We start from the raw sequence: 18,724 nt of genomic DNA on the forward strand, positions 1-18,724 counted from the left end.
GAGTATGAGTAAATGTAAGAAATAAAAAGTGATAAAATAAAAAATGTTCCTAGGTAAAGGCAAGGCTAAATAGGTATGTTTTAGTCTTCATTTTTAAATGTCAACTGTTTGAGCTGTCCTCAGATCCTCAGGTAGGGTGTTCCAAAGCCTAGGGCCATAGAAACTAAATGCCGCCCCACCATGTGTTTTTGTCCTGGTTTCCCAGATCCCAGAAGGAATGCTCCAAAATCTACTGGAAAGCCTTTCCAGAAGAGTGGAGGCTGTTACAGCAGCAAAGGGGGGTCTAACTCCATATTAATGCCCATGGTTTTGGAATGAGATGTTCAACAAGTACAGCTGGATGTGATATTCAGGTGTCCAAATACTTTTGGAAATGTAGTGTATGACCCCACCCACTATCGATAGGTAAAAAGGGAAACACAAATGACTCCGCCCACCATAGACAGGCAGAGTTCCAACCTCCTCCATATCTTCACATACACATAAAATACTTTTTTTCATGCACTATGCAAAGGGCTCTCTCCAGAAGGCCCCTCATGGACAATGCACACAATTCACTGAGAATACGTACAGTGTGTCAAAAACTTCTCAAACCAGTGCATCTTCTGACACAAAAGACTGTGGGCTGACACTCCAGGGTGCTTTCTCCCACAAGGTTGCTGAGCACAGCCTGGTTTGTGTATCGTAGACCCAGCTGCTGCAGCGGTGTTCAGTGCCAGACTTGCATTTCATTTTTGCTTTCTCATGAACCCAGCATCACACACATTCTTTCCACTTTTTTTTTCTTGTTTTAGTCATTAGTGCTTCAATGCCATTGCTCCTTTCCTTCTGCCAGAATCTGTTGTTTTCCCTGGACTGCATCCACTAAATCCCACACAATCTGACATGAACAGTGACACGCAAACACACAGACACAGATAGACATACACACACACGGGTGTGCACACACACACCCACACACATACACCACATATGACACGCAACATTAGACGTTTCAACATGCAGTTTGAATCAGTGTTAAGTGGTAGTCAGGGTAAGGACACATATTCCTTAACTCTCTATACATTTAAAATTAACCTTTAAGGTAACTTTTTGGTATTTGTCATGGTCTGCTTTGATGCGGGTCTCGTGTTTAAGTGACTGCTTTCACGACGCCGCGGACCCAAAATCTGCTTGAGGAACGCTTGCGGTGGCGATGGCCAGTTACTAACAGAAATTGCCTTTAGGGACAGGAGACAAAGCGCCAGTAGGCTTCATGCAACGTGACGACCCTAGGCTCATAAAAAGGGAAGGCGAGTTCCTTCGCCAGCCTTTGTGCGAAAGCTTAGTTATTCATGACTTGTTCATGCGTATTAAGTGTGCAGCTATGTGCCTGTGAGTGGGTATGCATACACGGCTCTCAGCGCCCGTTTGTGTTGTTCCATGATAGAGACAGACAAGTGCAACAGATGTGGATGCTTGGACACGTGACGACAAGAGCTCCGGCGGACTATTGTCGATGGTCTGGAACGAATTCGCATTCAATATGAATGACAGCTCTTCGAGTGGGAAAGTGGAAAGGGGCTGAAATAAGATTTATATTCATTCTGAATTTTACGGTTTAATGAGCGAAACCTCTTAATTCACAGTGCCGTTATGTTTATTAAGTTCATTCAGACCGGTCCCTCCGTGCTACTTGGTCCCTCCCCTACGAGAACCTCTTTGTCGCAAGAGAAGCTTTCAGTCCTTTTTTCCACAAGCATCAAATGAAGTGCCTACGGAAAGCTGGGGGCTTGGCTGTGATTTCTCCCCACATCTTTGATGCAAAGGCTATGAAGAGAAGCGGACTTTCACATATTGACAAGAAGATTGTGGAATAAAAAAGTGTCTTTCAGAAACGGGACTGTAGTTCAATAAACAAACACAACTTTGCGGACTTGTCATATCCACCTATCGAATGCTAGCAGGTATGGTGTTTTACTACATACATACAGACCGTATTGATTAATAAATTTGGTCCATGCATCCCGAATATGGGCTATGTTACATCTCTTATCGGGTGTGATAAAGGTCAATTTGTGTTTGAGTTGTTCCACGTATTCATAGGTGTGTGCTTGTTGTTCACTTTTTTTATTAGGCTACTATTATTTTGATTTTCCTGGTTAATGTGATAATGCATATACCTCTCTCAGTTGTCCTATCATTTCATATAAAGTTTGATTGGCAGTTGATGGGTTTGTTTAAATCAGTGACTTTTAAGACCTTTTATGTTTTACAAGTTTTACATAAAAATGTCACGAAATTATGCCTTTGCAAATACGTTTTTGAAAGCACTATGCCCAAAATCACTTTAACACAATAGCCTGCGTGTTAATTAACACATGCATAGCCTACTTATAAAGTTATTAATTGTGCCATTTTGACATTGATTAAACGCAAATAATGTGACTGAATAAAATCTAATAATGTGATATATCTTAAATTCACCATGTTTCAGGTCTAGGATAGACACAGTTTGGTTGAAGAAAATACATTTTAGGACTCAGAGTAGGCTACGTCTTTTCTGATTTAAATTCGGCTATTATTTTTTAACAAATGATTCAAATCACAGTTCATCAATGCTATCGATGTATCGACATTATATAGGCTAATATACAACAAAACACTTAAGTTGTTTGGGCAGTGCACAAACGCGTGCACTTCTGTATCGTGTTTTTCTCGGGCAAATGTATCAGATCGCTGCAGCGCAGAAAGGAGTCAAGAGCAGGTTGCTGCAAAATTCAATTCAATACAGTAGGCTACTTGATGCTGCCAGCTTCTTAATGATAGGCTTTATAATTTGAGACCGAAAATTAACCACTAGCGCCATCCTCCGGCACCACACTAAAGTGTACTGAAAGTGCTGGCTTGTGGGATTCGAACGGCTTCGGGCTAGAGTGGAAAAAGGCCACGGCGCTGGGGAGATTATATTGCAATGGAAAATACATTATTTTACAGAGATTTACTGTGGCAGTTAATATATTGTTTCCATTAAAAAACGTACAGAGTTCACTCGTAATGGCCGTTGAAAAAAGATTGAGAGCCAGGATTCTGCAGATTTAGGGGATTTTCCACATCAGGAGATTTTGTCATACAGGACAGAAACGAATGTCAATTTATTTAACCCATTGCATTTAAAAAATAATACTGAGTTTCCGTAATTTCCTCATGAAACATATTGTAATGAGTCGTTAGAATATGGTGTACGGTGTAATCTTGGTTGAGGCAGGTGTAAACCTTAGATAGAAAGGAGATGCATAATGACAGACCCTGATGTTGTGCCATAGTATGTCTATGACATGAAGCATCCAGTCGCGTTTCCGCCAAGAAATGTAATTGGGTCTGCGGCGATGATCCCCTGTGTGTCTTTGGTGATAACCCACCTGCCGAATCAGTGCATTTTTCATCAGAAAGGCTCCCTCCCATTGCGCCCGCTGTTTTTTGAGGGGTGATGGGGGCATTCGGAATGGAGACAGGAATTCAGAATGATCGTTTCCGACAGGGCAAGGGGGAGCGAGGGAGCTGGCGAGTTCCGGGCCTGGATGAACATCTGTCAGAGCGCTTTAGCGCTTGCATCTGCATGGAGCCGAGACGCGGTTATTGCGGCACCTTCGATGGAAAGCCGATAGATTGGCGACTAAATGTCGGCCTCTGCAGGCGACAGTTTTTCAAAGGAGAGTCTGCTTTTTCTGTGAGTCACCAGAGTCACTGGGAGATGGAGTTTCTTGTCGCTGTGTAGCAACTGTTGATGGACGGGCTGTTGGAGGGGTGGGGGGTTGTGTGGTGTGCTTGTAGGTTGTGGGCCAGTAATCGAAATCCTCCTTTGTGGTGCCGGCTCCCAGGGCAGACGTTATACTGCACCACCACGGGAAATATGGAATGCAAACAGGAAGAGCTTAGGGTATCGTGGAAGGTTTTTTTACACGTTTATTTTTCCCCTCCTGAAAACTGACCACTGAATTCATGCCCTCAGTTACCAGAATTACACATTTTATCTCTTTCTGTGTGCCTTGGGCAGGGTACCTAGTGTTGACAAACGTTTTTGTGTTATAATGAAGTGACTAATAAAACAGTAACATGGGATCAGTTGTAGAGTGTTCAGTTACTGCACTCATGCACTGCTGTTCTGAGCACACTATGGGACTGATTTATGAAGACCTTTAGCATGTGCAAAACATTTTAGCACACACAAAACGAATAACAAAACCAGTGATTGGTCACGTTGTTGGTTTTGTGTGTGCTAAAGGGTTTGGACATGCTAAAGTTCTTAGCTAATCAGGCCCTCAGTGTGCTGCAGCTTTGATTGGAGTTGATTGGGTGCTTCTTATGTGATGTCAAGCATGTCTGCAGATTTTAGAGGCAGGGCAAAAGAATGTGGCATACAGCAGGAGGAAAAAAAGCAGACAGACACCCCCAAAACTCTTCACACTCAGATGGACTCCAACACTGTCTTTCCCACCATCCTTCACCCAGCCACAGATGGATTCCAAAACTGCTCCCCAATCCACTAACACATTCCAGTATTGCATGTAAAGGATACGTACACAGAGGTGGGTAGTGCACTCACTATAGCCTTCTCAAGTAATTGTTGCCTTAATGGCCCATGCAAGTAAAAGTATAAGTGGCCCTCCTAGAAATGAGATAGTGACAAACTACTGGGTCAAAAAATCATTCAAGTGCAAGTTACTTATGCATTGAAGGGGCGTTTGGAACCCTTTAACTGGCAAGTCAAATGTGTAGTATACGTATTCCATAAGTGTTTTATGTATTTTCCACGCTGTCTAGCTAAAGTAGGCTACAATGCCTGCCTTTCCTTGCATTTCTCCCCACCAAATTTACGAGCACTGAACCCTCACATCTGAAGCAAGCTATCGATAGGCAGCCAGGCACAATACAAGTGTAGGCTATGTAAAGTTGGTTACTGAAACCTAGATTAATTAGCCTAGTTTTGCCAAGTTGTAAGCATATTTAAAATTGGGTGTTTGTTACTCACCAAATATTTTGTTTTTCTAGTCCTTTTTCTGTCAAACAGCAATGAAAACATAATACAAAGTTGCAGCCAGCTTTGCGCTACGTTATGTGGCATACAGTGAGATGATTCAACATGATCAGGAGAGGGAGATGCACTTTGTTGCCAATAGCAATATGCTGAGTAGACTACTGCAAAGTGATTCTGTAAATCAAGTTATGCTTTGGCGGGTTTGCATACCCCATATCTATACAGCACTGAGAGTTTTGCACTTTTCAGGGTTCCCTACAGAAATAACCATGATTCTCAGCCCTAAAGAACAATAACTTCTGTACCTTCTGACCTCATGTAGACAGACAGAATTCACAAAGAACTTCACACGTCCACACAATAAAGCCCCAAACTTAAGGGATTGTGTATTTTTTCTTCTTCTTTTTCTTGCTGATTACATCATCACAAATACTCCAGGCCCGCAGAAATAATTATCCCAATGGACATTTAGCTATATCAGCCAATAACAACATCAGATACAAGGAGACGAAAAGTGATGCAGAGGTGGTCTGATTTGAACCTTTTAGTAGCGTTACTTTTAGGTGGTCACCTTGCGCTGCTAGTTACTCAAGGTTGGGTAGCTTGTGCATCAAATTCTGTTCTTCTATCAAGATGTCTTAAATGGACTGCATTTATATAGCGCTTTTATCCAAAGCGCTTTACAATTGATGCCTCTCATTCGCCAGAGCAGTTAGGGGTTAGGTGTCTTGCTCAAGGACACTTCTACACGCCCAGGGCGGGGTTTGAACCGGCAACCCTCCGACTGCCAGACAATCGGTCTTACCTCCTGAGCTATGTCGCCCCCATGTCTTCCTGCCCTATGGGAACTACTGTTAAAAATGCATTGGCAAAGTTTTTTTTTTTTTTTACTATCACATAATAATATAAGCCAGATTGTATAGAAACCTGCATTGGAATTAACTTTAAATCATTAGACCAGTATCCTAAATCTAAAGCTGGGAAAAAAAATCCCAGCTTTAGATTTACACCATTATTTGTAATACCTCCCTGTACTCTCTTAAATTACCGTAAGTTTAGGGTTGTAACTAGGTAGCTGTTTCGTAGGTGACTTCGTTAATGCACCTGTCTTAATTACTGCTTGTATTTTTCCATAGACTGCGTTGTTGCTGTTCTCGTTTGTGTTAGTGCTAATCAGTTTAACCTTCAGGGTCCAAGTTTAACTATGCGGTTGTTCCCTGCACTTGGACCGGTATTTCTCTCTGCGTTGTTGCTGTTCTCGTTTGTGTTAGTGCTAATCAGTTTAACCTACAGGGTCCAAGTTTAACTATGCGGTTGTTCCCTGCACTAGGACCGGTATTTCTCTCTCTCGTCATACTTGTTCCTGGTTATGGTTATACACTTTGTTGTACGTCGCTCTGGACAAGAGCGTCTGCCAAATGCCTGTAATGTAATGTAATGTAATTTGCCAGGTATTGAAAGCAAAATTCCCTCCCAGATTTGTTGTGTCACCACCATGACTGCTCTGTGCCATATGCATTGGCCAAGTTATCATGTTACTGTGATGACATGACATATATGTAACTATACCACAGAAGTTTGAGTGCACAATATCTATATCATGTTCTCAGCAGCAGATTGGTCACATTGCATGCTAATGAAGTGTGTGTAGGCCTACCTGTCTGTCAGGCAGAAGCCATTGGGAAGAGGAATGAACATGGGAGTCTTAGGATTTTAAATGATGCATTTTTTAAAATGACGTGACCTATGAGCATGGCTTCTGCAATTGACTGGTTGGTCGTGATCAACGTATAGCGCACCCCTGAGCCAGCCTGACCCCTGAGTCAGCCAGTTTGCTAAGCTAGGTGGGTTACGTTTAGCTGACAAGCCAATGTTAGCACATTTGCTTTAAATTGCGCAAAAAAAGAAGAATGTCTGGGCTGGTGGGACGGCCGTCACAGTTTGAGTCACAATTTTTGTCACTTAGTGCTCACCCTCTCACCTGTCCCTAGTTCCAGCCTCCTCAACCCATTTATTTTTGGCTGGATAATTTGGCCTATAGAAAGTCAAAAATGGTTCATGTTAATCATTCAGATTAATCAAAAATATTGGTAGACACATTTTAACATTCCCTAAAACGTGGCCCGGACCTACTGTCCTCATCAGGTTCTTTCCACCCCGCCAGGCTTATTTTGACACAGTGGACTGACTCCCTGCATATTTTCCCTAACCTGCATGTTTATGAAGTAGGTCTAGGCTGTGTGGAAGTTCTATCTTGTTGGAATGTTAAAATTTGGAACAGCTTGAATGTTTTAGCAATCGTTAGACCATTGAGAGCCTGCTGTACATGTTTCTACTGCCATAGCCTCGCCTACTGTCTGGGGAATACCTTATTCAGAGCATACATACTGTACATGTATGGCCTTAGGCTTACTCATAAAAGAGTTAACCATGACGACAGAATGATTTTTACATGATGTAGCCATTTTTACATGATGGTTTCAATATTTGTAATGATTTTTATTTTATAGAAAATGTGGAGCATTTTGTCTGTAGTTGCCGGTCGTGGGACCAAAGGTCAAAATGTGGGACTATCCCACAGAATCTGGGACAGATGGTCACATTATGCATAGGCATGACTGGCTGTCAGCATTAATATAGGTCTGTAGCCCCTCTATTTCAGTTTTCATTCAACTAACCTGCTACATTAATGTTTGCTCAGAAGAGACATTAATATTGAACAAATGGTCTAGCTAGAAGGTACCTGTATACCATTTTCTCTGACAGTACTGCCAGTAAAGGTAACTTTCGAATGTTACTACTGAGTTTTAATTATATTGGGCTACATAATAGCAAGCCGGCTGTATAAAAGTCAGGAGGTAGTCACTGGGTAGTTAACTGTGCCCCATTGCAAAATTAAAAAAGATTTTTTAATGTATCAATTTTTGTGAATTGGTCATTGCGAGTTCCTATTTTGCACCTGCACAAATTGGCTGGCTCCAGACAGTGTAATCAGCATGAACTCTAGCAAAAGCCTTGGTCCATGGGTCAGAGACAGTAACAGAGATGTTACAGAAGAGAACTGAGAAATGTAACAATAAAAAGAAACATTTTCCTTGAAACATGAGTAAAAGTATTATATATAAAAAATGCTAGGAAAAAACCCTCCAGAAACGTTATTGATGGAGATGACAGTCATTATGATCAATAGGTGGATATTTATTGCTGTTTTTTAATTATTTGGATTTTATTAGTGCTAAATATCTCACTGAGCTTGCTTCAACTTATGAGAGTTCATTGACAGTGTGATATTTTTTTTTATCTGCTAGGTGCTGACTTTTGTCATTTTTAATGATTTTTCATCCCTTTTCCCCCATTTGGATAGTCTGATGAAGTATAATTTCTGCTGGTGTATTGGAGTAGTGTACTCCCATCTGGTGAAACCTCTATAACTCAACTCAACCCCATCAGTCAGACTAGTGTGTTTCTTTTTTTATACTTTTTATTACGGTGGAGGTGTGTGACTGTGTAGTTTCATTCTTAAGTGCTTCAGCAGACAAGCTGCTTTATGTGTTTTTCATATGCGACGTATTTCTCTGAGTAGAATTCAGGTATGTATAACCATATGTTATTTTAGAGCTGAGTAGTTTGTATTTGCCTTTAATTCTCGAAGTCATTTTACCAATTTTTTTGTGGTTCTCAGTTGTAGTACTGCCATCTCACATAGCGTCAAAAGACCGTTTACCAGCCTTTATTCACAGATTTTACAGCAATCGTGTGTCAGTAATCTGTGAATCACCATTAGATTAGATTCAATCAAATTCAGTCTGTATGATAGCTCCTCATACAGTATTTGTGGGTTCCGTAAAGCCTCGTTTTCCCATCGCAGGTACTGTAATGTGTATAGAGCAAGATGAGGCTCGCTAACGTTCTGTCCTCTGTGTGTCAGACTGTCTCACAGCTGTGCAATGGGCCTCGCACCCCTGTGTCTCCTGCTGTCACTAACGGTGCTGGGCGTGGCTGTGGGAGCGGTCGCGGAGGATGATGAGTACACCTGGCCACAGAGGAAGGTCCCGTTGGTGCGGGACAAGCGCACGGTGCGCCTGAGCAGCCCCGGCTTCACAGCCGAGACCCAGCGAGAGCTTCGGGGCACCTGCGGGATCGAATGCCAGAGCAGGCTGCCCCGCCCCAGCGTGGCCGACCTGGAGAACCTGCTGTCCTACGAGACGGTGTACGAGAACGGAACGCGCACGCTCACCGAGGTCTCCCTGCGAGACGTGGAGGAGGCGGCGGTGGCGCAGAACTCCTCGGCCCGCCTCCTCCGCCGACACAGGAGGGAGGTGTACGGCACGGACAGCCGCTTCACCATTGCCGACAAGCACTTCTCCACCAACTACCCCTTCTCCACCACCGTCAAGGTCTCCACGGGCTGCTCCGGGATCCTGGTGTCGCCCAAGCACGTGCTGACCGCCGCCCACTGCATCCACGACGGCCAGGACTACGTGAAAGGCGTGAAGAGGCTGCGGGTGGGGCTTCTGAAGCTGCGCTCCAAACGCAGGAAGGGGGGCAAGGGGAGGGGGGGTGGAAGGAAGGGCCGGCGGAAGGGGGAGGAAGAGGGGGAGGAGAAGGGCAACGGCGGGGGAAAGGTGGAAGGAGAGGGTGAGGAAAAGGGCACGGGTGGGGGAAAGGGGGAGGGAGAGGGGGAGGAGAAGAGCAAAGGCAGGGGGAAGGGGGAAAGGCGGAGAGGGAGGAAGAACCGAAGCCGACGCAGCGCAGAGCCCAAGCAGCCCTCGTTCCGCTGGACGCGGGTGAAACAGACGCAGGTCCCCAAAGGCTGGTTCAGGGGCGTTTCCGACGAGGTCGCCGTGGACTACGACTATGCCCTGCTGGAGCTGAAGCGGGCGCACCGGCAGCGGCACATGGACCTGGGCGTCATCCCGTCCGTCCGCAAGGTCCCCGCCGGCCGGATCCACTTCTCTGGCTTCGACGACGACCGGCCCGGCCAGCTGGTCTACCGCTTCTGCTCGGTGTCGGAGGAGTCCGGAGACCTGCTGTACCAGTACTGCGACGCCCAGCCCGGCTCCAGCGGCTCGGGCGTCTATGTGCGGCTGAAGGAGCCGGGGAAGAGGAAGTGGAAGAGAAAGATCATCGGCGTCTTCTCGGGCCACCACTGGGTGGACGTCAACGGGGCGCAGCAGGATTACAATGTGGCGGTGAGGATCACACCCGCCAAGTACGCTCAGATCTGCTTCTGGATGCACGGGGACTCCAGCGAGTGCCGTGATGCCTAAGGCCCATCTGGAGCCCAGACTGACTCTTCTCCACCAAACGGTTTACCTCCCATGTTCACCTGCCACTGATGACTCCCTACAATACCCAGACCCCACTCCCTGCACTCAAAACTGCAGCAATCACTCCACATTCCCACATCCCTCAAACCCACAGTCTTCAGAGCCCCCCCACATCTACAGTGCTAACACCCCCACACGCCTTGCAACGCACCTGCAATACTTCACAGGCACCCAGCAGTCTTCAAACCCACGTCCCTGCAAGACCACATAAGTTATAGGGAATCATCAACAGAAAAAATGCAAAGAAACTAAAGAAACTCTATGGCTTTTCAGTTTTCCTTTTGTCTTTTTAATTTATTTAATTATTGAGCGAATATTTCATTAAAAGCGGTATTATTAAATATAAAATATTTCAAGACGAAGTCTGAGAAATAGAATTAGTCCAGAACTAATTTGTGTGTCTGTTGGGGTTATAAGCATTTGTAGAAAGTGTATCTGTTGTTTAGGTGTAGCAGATTGATATAATCAGTGTTACTTTATGAATTTGGGGGTTCTTGTGTTTGGCTCAGCTGTAGAAGTCTTGACCTTGGAATACAATAAACAGTTTTCTACTTTTTTGTATGACCCAGAAAAAAAACTTTTTCTGAGAAATAAACACTTTGGTATTATGTTCTTTGGAGATTCTGAAAGAACAAGGGTTTATATATATATTTTATACTTGGGTTGAGTTTATACTTGTGTCTCAGAATAATTCCTTATAAATCCCTATATGTTTCTACCTTTTGTCAAAATATTACCCTGAGATTACTAAATGCTAAGTGGTTCCTGAAGGAATCCTGTTGATTATGATATGTTTATTTTTTCTCTACTTTTCTTCTTCTCTGTATTAACCTTCAGTGCAGTGAAGTCTTGTCACTGTCAATGCACATACACATATTGGTGCTCAATATGAGGAGGGAGATCCTTGGTGCTAATTTAATTTGAAATTGTAAAGACTTGTTTGCAAAATCTATCAGAATATATTGTTTGCTTAGTACTGTATCATTGTCTAAGTTGACGTTTTTTTTTAGTTTGATAACTATAACATTATTTTAATTTAAAATCAATAAATGAGGGTCAAAGTTGCATTATACATCACTTGTATAATTTCAAAAACAATTTTTGAAAAGATTTTGATTAGCTACAAAATTTGATATTTTGATGTTTGATTTTTTTGATTGGTTTAATTGAATCATCTTTTGTAAAATTAATTTTGATTGTTCAATAAATACATTTGGAATTCCATTCATTTTATGTAACAATGTCTAAACATCTGATACCAGGTACTACATTTCATATCATAATTAAAATAAGCATGTTGTGGGTGTGCGTGTGTGAGTGCATGTATGTGCATGCATGTCTGCTTATGTACCAAAGGGAATTCACAGGCGTTAAGAGTCCTATTCCTATTGTGGCCACAAGTATTTTTATAATAAACAGAACCTCTTCACTACTATATCACCAGGAACGAATCAAACTTTTATGAAACAGAGAAGTACACATATCAAGCTTTGATGTTTGTATTATCATCTATAGACAGTAAAAATATTCCTTCCCTTACCAGGTGAATTTTTCAATGAATCCTTTTCCGAGAACATTGGTCCCAACTTGGGACGAGACCATGTCTGTGCCTTGCCTTGCAGGACAGTATATATCCCCAGTTTTGCCTCATAGCCAGAAGCAGACAAAGAAGCAGACTGATTTTTCTTTAAGTCAATGTCTTTATTGCATCTCAAGAGGAATTACATGCACTGGGGGAGCGACGGGGGGGAGGTCGTCAATCAAAAAACCAAACAGAATCCATCTTTAACAAAAAAATTAAAGTTTTTTTCTTTTTCTACCCATCATTTTCACAACAGTTGTCGATACAGCCACTTGGAATGATACAACACACAGAGTACCCAGTATATCAGGGAGAGTACAGAGTCTACAGTCAGGCCCCTCCCACTGGCCCACAGACCTGCCTACAGAGACACAAAGTAACACTGATCAACAGTGACCTCTTCTGGGTGCACAGAGACCCTTCATTTGTGCTGCCACCTACAATACCACTGTTTACCATGAGAGGGAGCAACAGAAAACACCATGTGCACATTTACTAGGAGAAGAAGGGAGAGGGATGGGACTTGGGACACCCCCATGGGCAGGTTAGGTGTCAGACTTTTTGTAAGTTTGTTTCTACAGCAATACAAAAATAACACTACAAGTACTGACCAGGGTCTGGTAATAAAACACTACCACTATGAGTCAAAACACAAGAATTCACTGACGTGGACAGTGAATAGTTCATGTGAAACAGAATGGTGAGACCCAACCCTCTGTTTAGCTCGGACTACTGTGAATGCTGTGTTAATTGGTTAATTGGGACAAAAAAATGTGTCTGGCCTTTGATTTGAGTTCTTATGCAATATTGCCTTGTGATCTCATCCTGGGACAGTTAACTGTTAGCGATTCATTGTTTTCACTTTAAAAACATTTAATTTCTATATCTACAATAAAAACTAAAAATATAACTTTTTTCTCTCAAATAAGAAAAAAAGGATGAATAAGTTAACGTGCAGATAAAATGTCCTGAAATGCATATGGCTGCTTTATTTGACAATTATTCAACAAAGAAATTCATGAAAATATAAATAACCTTTAGCATTGAAAGAGAAATGTGAAAAATTTGAAACCGCAAAATAAAGAATTAAAAAAAAACCTAAATGAAAGAAAAACACTGGAGGGTGTTGTAGGTTTCAGAATCCTGCACATTATATATTTATATATATAATATATATATATTTGTTTTCCGAAACAAGTTAAGATTTATGACTAGCAATAAGTAATGTCACATGACTTATAGTTTGATATCAGATTCACATCAATTTCTGGAGCAGACATACAGAGTAGAGAGGAAATCCTGGGATTTTGGGAGATTTATGTACATCAAAAACCTTCCGCCACAAACGACACAAACACCAGTCACTACAGGACGGCCACCCGCCCGTCACCCTGAAAGGGGGCGGAGCTAAAGCGCAAAAAAGGCATCAACACACACACACACACACCCATCATTCAACTCAAATGCCCACAATGAAAAAGGGAGGATCAAAGTACACCATTTTTTTCCATTTGAGTTTTTTTTTTTTTTTGTCACTTTTCAGTTTAGTTTTCGAGAAAGGAGAACATAGAGATAAGCAGACTCTTCAGGGCTGCACACTGTGCTATTAAGACCAAGTGGAGCATGTAAGGGTTGGGCAGGGGTGAAGGTGGGGATGTAGGTTCCATTATCTTGCTGGGATCTCCTGGTGTCCTTGGAGGTTAAGCAGGACACCATGCAGATGCTTCCAGGGGTGCTGTTATTGGCTGGGGGGTCGGGGTGTGGTCCAGAGCAACTGGAGAAAGACAATGAGTCTGAGAGAGAGGGAAAAAAGAGACAGCTTTCTTTAACTGGAGACACGTTTTTTTTCTTTTTCTTCAAAAAAGATATATGTGTAGGGCTATCTCATCATTAAAGTGATCTCTGCCAATTCAAGACTCTCCTGATGCTCAATGCTCTCCTCTGAAGGGCATTCTGCCAGCTGCTATGTTTTTCCAGGCAGTCCACCAGATGAAGCTGTACAGTCACCGTACCATGAAGTGCACTTCCTGTGCAATTCGCACAGATAAACTGCTCACATCTGATTGACCAGAGGCATCAATGGAGCACAGAGAGAAGCAGTCTATCCTCCAGCTGGAGTCCTCCCACTTTGGGTGATGTGACAGCCAGCCAGGTGTCACTTTGCAGGGCTTACAACTACAGTGGACACTGGCACACTCAGCAGTCTATACCAGGCCTTGGGCTGCAGCCATACACTGGGACACAGTCTTAATCAGATGATCTACCCAGCAGCCCATTTGGTTCGTATTTCTGATGAAGCACTCCCAGAAATCAGTGTGTAGCACGACTGTAACCCCATGTCCTCATGTTGAAACATTCGGGTATAGTAATTTGGACACACCGAGTAACGGATTTAGTAAATTGCTTAGGATTTCAGTGTAAACTTGCCTCTGGGTCCCCTATAACTGATCAGAACAACACTAAAATGTCTGTGAAGGCTGCAGACATACCTGGGGGTTTATAAGAAGTCCTTTATGTTGAGATCTGCCAGGGGGTCCTTGGTGGGAGGCTTTTTAGGGCTCTGGAGAGCAGCGCCAGGTCCTGGGGAAAGCTGAGAAAGCAGAGGAACAGAGAGACAGTCACCCATCTGGACACTGCGACTGCGTGTGTATGCACGCGTGGGTATGTGTGCATGTGTAGTATGTGTGTGCGTGTATGTGTGTGTGTATGTGCATGTGTATGTATGTGTGTGTGTGCATGCGCACAGGGGAGAGCTTGTGTTGTGTGTGTTTGTGATGCAGTATGAGCACAGCAGGGGCTGTGTTTACCGGCGCTCCTGGTGCTCCTGGGAACTGTGGTCTCATCATTGGCTGGGGGAACATCTGAGGCATCATGGGAGCTCCAGTTCCACCCACTGGGGGCTGTTTGGGGGATGATGGGGGGGGGGGGGGCGGAGGTGAGACACAGGGATTTACACGGCACCACAGATTGAGAGAGGCAGAGGGGTCTCTTACCATGCCGAATCCTGGCTGTGCCCCCATGGGAGGGGGCATGGCCCCAGCTGGGGGTGTGGCCCCTGGAGCCACAGGGGAGGAGCCAGGCTGGTGGAGGAGGGGGGAGGGGCAGAACATTACCAGTCAAAGTCTGTACATCACCAAGAGCAGCACATACATTTCCCACAGGGAGACAGCATGATCTCAAACAGACATGAGAATTGTACATTACACTGGTCACAGGTACATGCATATAAACTAATAATGAACTAATGCATTCAGTGTTTAACAGAGCTACACACAGCCTGCTCACTTCCATATCCCTACACCCTACAGCGTGCTCATCAAAATTCTAGACCCTGCATACCGTAACACCTTGTCTACCCAAACTCTGGGCCCCACCCAAACTCTGCAGCCTGCACTGTCATGCCCACCCATGCTGCCAGGGGTAGTACCTACCATCTGTGAGCCGGGTGCACCCCAGCTGGTGGGGGCGACCTGCGGTTGCCAGCTGGCCCCTCCTGTCAGCTTCTTCTCATTCCACTGCAAGTCCCTATAAAAAAACACGCATTCGTCAATCAGTAAATCAATCAATAAAGCAATCAATCCATTAACCAATCAATAAATAAATCAATCAATTTATCAATCAGTAAATCACTGAAAGCTCGCAATGCATCCATCCTTAATCAATCATTTAATTACTACCATCTTATAAAACATCTGTCAATCATACAAATGTGGTACAAATGCGGTACAAATGCAGCTAGTTCACACACACACACACACACACACACACACACACACACACACACACACACACACACACACACACACACACACACACACAAACAGACAGACAAGAAAATAATGAAAGGAGGTAGACAGAGCACTTACTTCTTCTGATTTCCCATGCCCAGATCTGAAGAGGAAACAGAGCCAGGTTAATGAGCTTCAGCCTCAAGCCCAGCTATGCTAACAAAAACTCCAGATGGTGCCAGAAGGTACACACAAGAAGTACACGGATTCAATTATGTTCCAATCTGATCACTGTCTACTTCCTACCTGGACCAATATTGACATCTCAATCAAATCAATGCAACCAATCGATGCATGCTTTCAAACTTACCAATGCATACAGAACTTCCACTTCTAATGAATATATGTTTATGTAATGGATCTCAATCAAATCAATGCATCTAATCTATACATGCTTTCAAACTTACCAAAACATACAGTACTTCCACTTCTAATGAATATATGTTTATGTAATGGAGTAGGGGTGTGCAGAGATGTTATTATCTGTATCTGTATCTGTTCAACCAACAAATTATCTGTCTGTGTATCTGTATTCGGATAGAATACCAAAAGTGGGCGCGGTTTATACCGGAAGTCATGTTAAATCAGGCAAATGTTGTATTTTCCCCTAATATTCATTGGCAATGCAATTGTTGTGCCTTCAAAGCATCAAATTGATTTAATATTGGCATATCATTAATTATGAAATATATTTCCACATCCTCATACTATACTTTTCATCTCTCTCTCTCTCTTTCTATTTTTAACCAAACTAAGTTTTATGAACTGTCTGAACCACCCCCCCCCCCCCCCTTAACTGGGGGACATGCTATCATAAGCTCATTTTATGCTTTGTGTACTTGACGATGGTGTTATATTATCATCTACATTAACGATTTATAACATTTTTTTTTACCTTAGTTCATTTTATGAAACTATAGATGTTATAGAAGCAAAAAAACAAAAAAATCAAAACCGACATATGGAACCAAAATCATCGTTTTTGACGGTGGTGCCTCGAGGCCCTTAAACTGCTTTAAAATGCTGGATTTTGTACCGCATTGATTTTAGAACTGTTAAAAGGCCGAGGTGTCCCTTTACTGAGAAATAACTTGTTGCGAGGTAAAAAATAAATAAATAAAAAAATTAAAATAAAAACCTGGACTGGAAGAAAAAAAAACTGGACTGGAAGAAAAAAAAACCTGGACTAGAAGAAAAAAAACCTGAACTGGAAGTGAAAAAAAACCTGGACTGGAAGAAAAAAAAACCTGGACTGGAAGAAAAAAAACTGGACTGGAAGAAAAAAAAAACCTGGAGTGGAAGAAAACAAAACTGGACTGGAAGAAAAAAAAACCTGGACCGGAAGAAAAAAAACTGGACTGGAAGAAAAAATAACCTGGACTGGAAGAAAAAAACTGGACTGAAAAAAGAAAAAAAACCTGGACTGGAAGAAAAAAACTGGACTGGAAGGGAAAAAAACCTGGACTGGAAGAAAACAAAAACTGGACTAGAAGAAAAAACCTGGACTGGATGAAAAAAATACGGAGCCCCCTAAGGGTCATGGTGGGGATTTTTTTTTTTTTGGAGCTACTTTCGTGTTCCCTGGCAATGCTTTTGCATTACCTCACAATGTTTGACATTCACGACAGTTACATGCAGGCTACCTTTCCGTGCAACTCTGGTCATCTTGCCCTGGCTCTACATTTTGGACGGTGTAGTAATGTCTAATGTTGATAAAAACGGAATGTCATCGCTTGCAGTGATTTGTTAACGTTATTTGTTAAAAGTGTTATGTAAGGAATAAACACGACGGGCTGTCCCGTTATTGTAAATTATACAACTATGCTAATGTAACTTTAAACCAACACACATTATTTTCCAATAACGGGACAGCCCGGAGGGGTTTATTCCACTTATACAACGGGTTACCAACAATGACTATAGACGGTTAGTTTATTGATTTTTATCGACTAAATCAGCTGAAAGTGAAATAGTTTTCCGCGGCCGTTTGGGCATATTATTTTACCGTTGTCAAGCAAAACTCTGGTTGGTAATTCTATTTGGACTGTTGTTACGCAAAAAACTCTGGTTGGTAGTTCTATTTGCACCGTTGTTAAGCAAAAACCTCTGGTTGTTAATTCTATGAAAACAACGATTCCATCAAGAAAAAAACAGTTCCTTCTCATTTTATACCATACAATTAGTTTATACCATGAAGGCTATACCATACATTTTTTGTCATTACATTATTTAATAAAACTGCATGAAACCATAAGTCAATCAAATTCATCTCCCTAGCACTGTCTTTCTTTTTAAATGGTGTGGTCAAGCAGTGTAGACATAACGTCTTTCTAAGACACTCTGAAACGGGTTTTGAATGCCAGCTAGCTTTATGATAGGTTCGCCGTCACGAGTCAGCTGCTATGTGCAGGAGTTCCAGATACTCTCGCTCTCTGCACGTGTAACGTTAGAGGCTATGAGAACTCGACATGGAGCTGACTTTTTTCCCCTGAATCCGAATAATAACGAGCAACTCCGGGTAGAAGAAATATCTGTTTCCATCGCATTATTTGTGCTTTCCCGAATACAATATTCAGATTCGGATACATCCCTATAATGGAGTTAGGGTTTGCAACAGCAAGAGATCTCATTAACCCACTGAGTGATGTCATACTCTGCAGTGGACTTCCACATCCTAATTCACATCTATGAAGTCCACTAAACATATCACCTTAATCAAAATATAATTTTATTCTGATCAATACATGCTTCCTAATCTAATCAAAACATGCTTCCTATCCTAAAGCATATCCATCTTATCCAGATCAATACATACTTCCAACCAGGCTTGCTAGAGATGAGTCCAGGTCGCCTCCTATTGCCTTTGTAGGTGGAGCCCCTGCAGCCCCGCCCCCAGCCATGGGGACTACCGGAGGTCCCTGGGGGGCCACGGCAGGCATGAGTAGGTCCCCTAATCCATCAAACACTTCAGAGAGAAAGAGGGAAAGGAGAGGAGGAGGGGATCAGC

General features: G+C 42.9%; 2 protein-coding genes across 3 annotated transcripts in view; one reads left to right on the forward strand and one right to left on the reverse strand.

The window, feature by feature from the left end:
• Positions 1 to 1,295: 1,295 nt before the first annotated feature.
• Positions 1,296 to 11,571, forward strand: prss35 (serine protease 35). The gene is made up of 2 exons (XM_064342412.1): positions 1,296 to 1,946; positions 8,946 to 11,571. The coding sequence occupies exon 2, from the start codon at positions 8,965 to 8,967 to the stop codon at positions 10,285 to 10,287; it is 1,323 nt and encodes a 440-aa protein (XP_064198482.1). The 5' UTR covers positions 1,296 to 1,946; positions 8,946 to 8,964; the 3' UTR covers positions 10,288 to 11,571.
• Positions 11,572 to 12,027: 456 nt separating this feature from the next.
• The window catches only part of snap91a (synaptosome associated protein 91a), a 41,721-nt gene continuing 35,024 nt past the window's right edge, over positions 12,028 to 18,724 (reverse strand). Inside the window, exons 22-28 of one of the 2 annotated variants that reach the window (XM_064342384.1) lie at positions 18,533 to 18,667; positions 15,796 to 15,820; positions 15,361 to 15,454; positions 14,923 to 15,009; positions 14,737 to 14,829; positions 14,419 to 14,519; positions 12,028 to 13,703 (exon numbers count right to left, since the gene is read on the reverse strand). In XM_064342384.1, the coding sequence (XP_064198454.1) occupies positions 14,427 to 14,519; positions 14,737 to 14,829; positions 14,923 to 15,009; positions 15,361 to 15,454; positions 15,796 to 15,820; positions 18,533 to 18,667 (527 nt within the window). In that variant the 3' untranslated portion in view covers positions 12,028 to 13,703; positions 14,419 to 14,426. Of the gene's footprint in view, positions 13,704 to 14,418; positions 14,520 to 14,736; positions 14,830 to 14,922; positions 15,010 to 15,360; positions 15,455 to 15,795; positions 15,821 to 18,532; positions 18,683 to 18,724 lie in introns of both variants that reach the window. The other variant, XM_064342376.1, reaches the window with a different exon arrangement.

The sequence above is a fragment of the Anguilla rostrata genome, chromosome 1 (genome assembly GCF_018555375.3).
Source record: "Anguilla rostrata isolate EN2019 chromosome 1, ASM1855537v3, whole genome shotgun sequence".
In the NCBI taxonomy this organism is placed as follows: domain Eukaryota; kingdom Metazoa; phylum Chordata; class Actinopteri; order Anguilliformes; family Anguillidae; genus Anguilla; species Anguilla rostrata.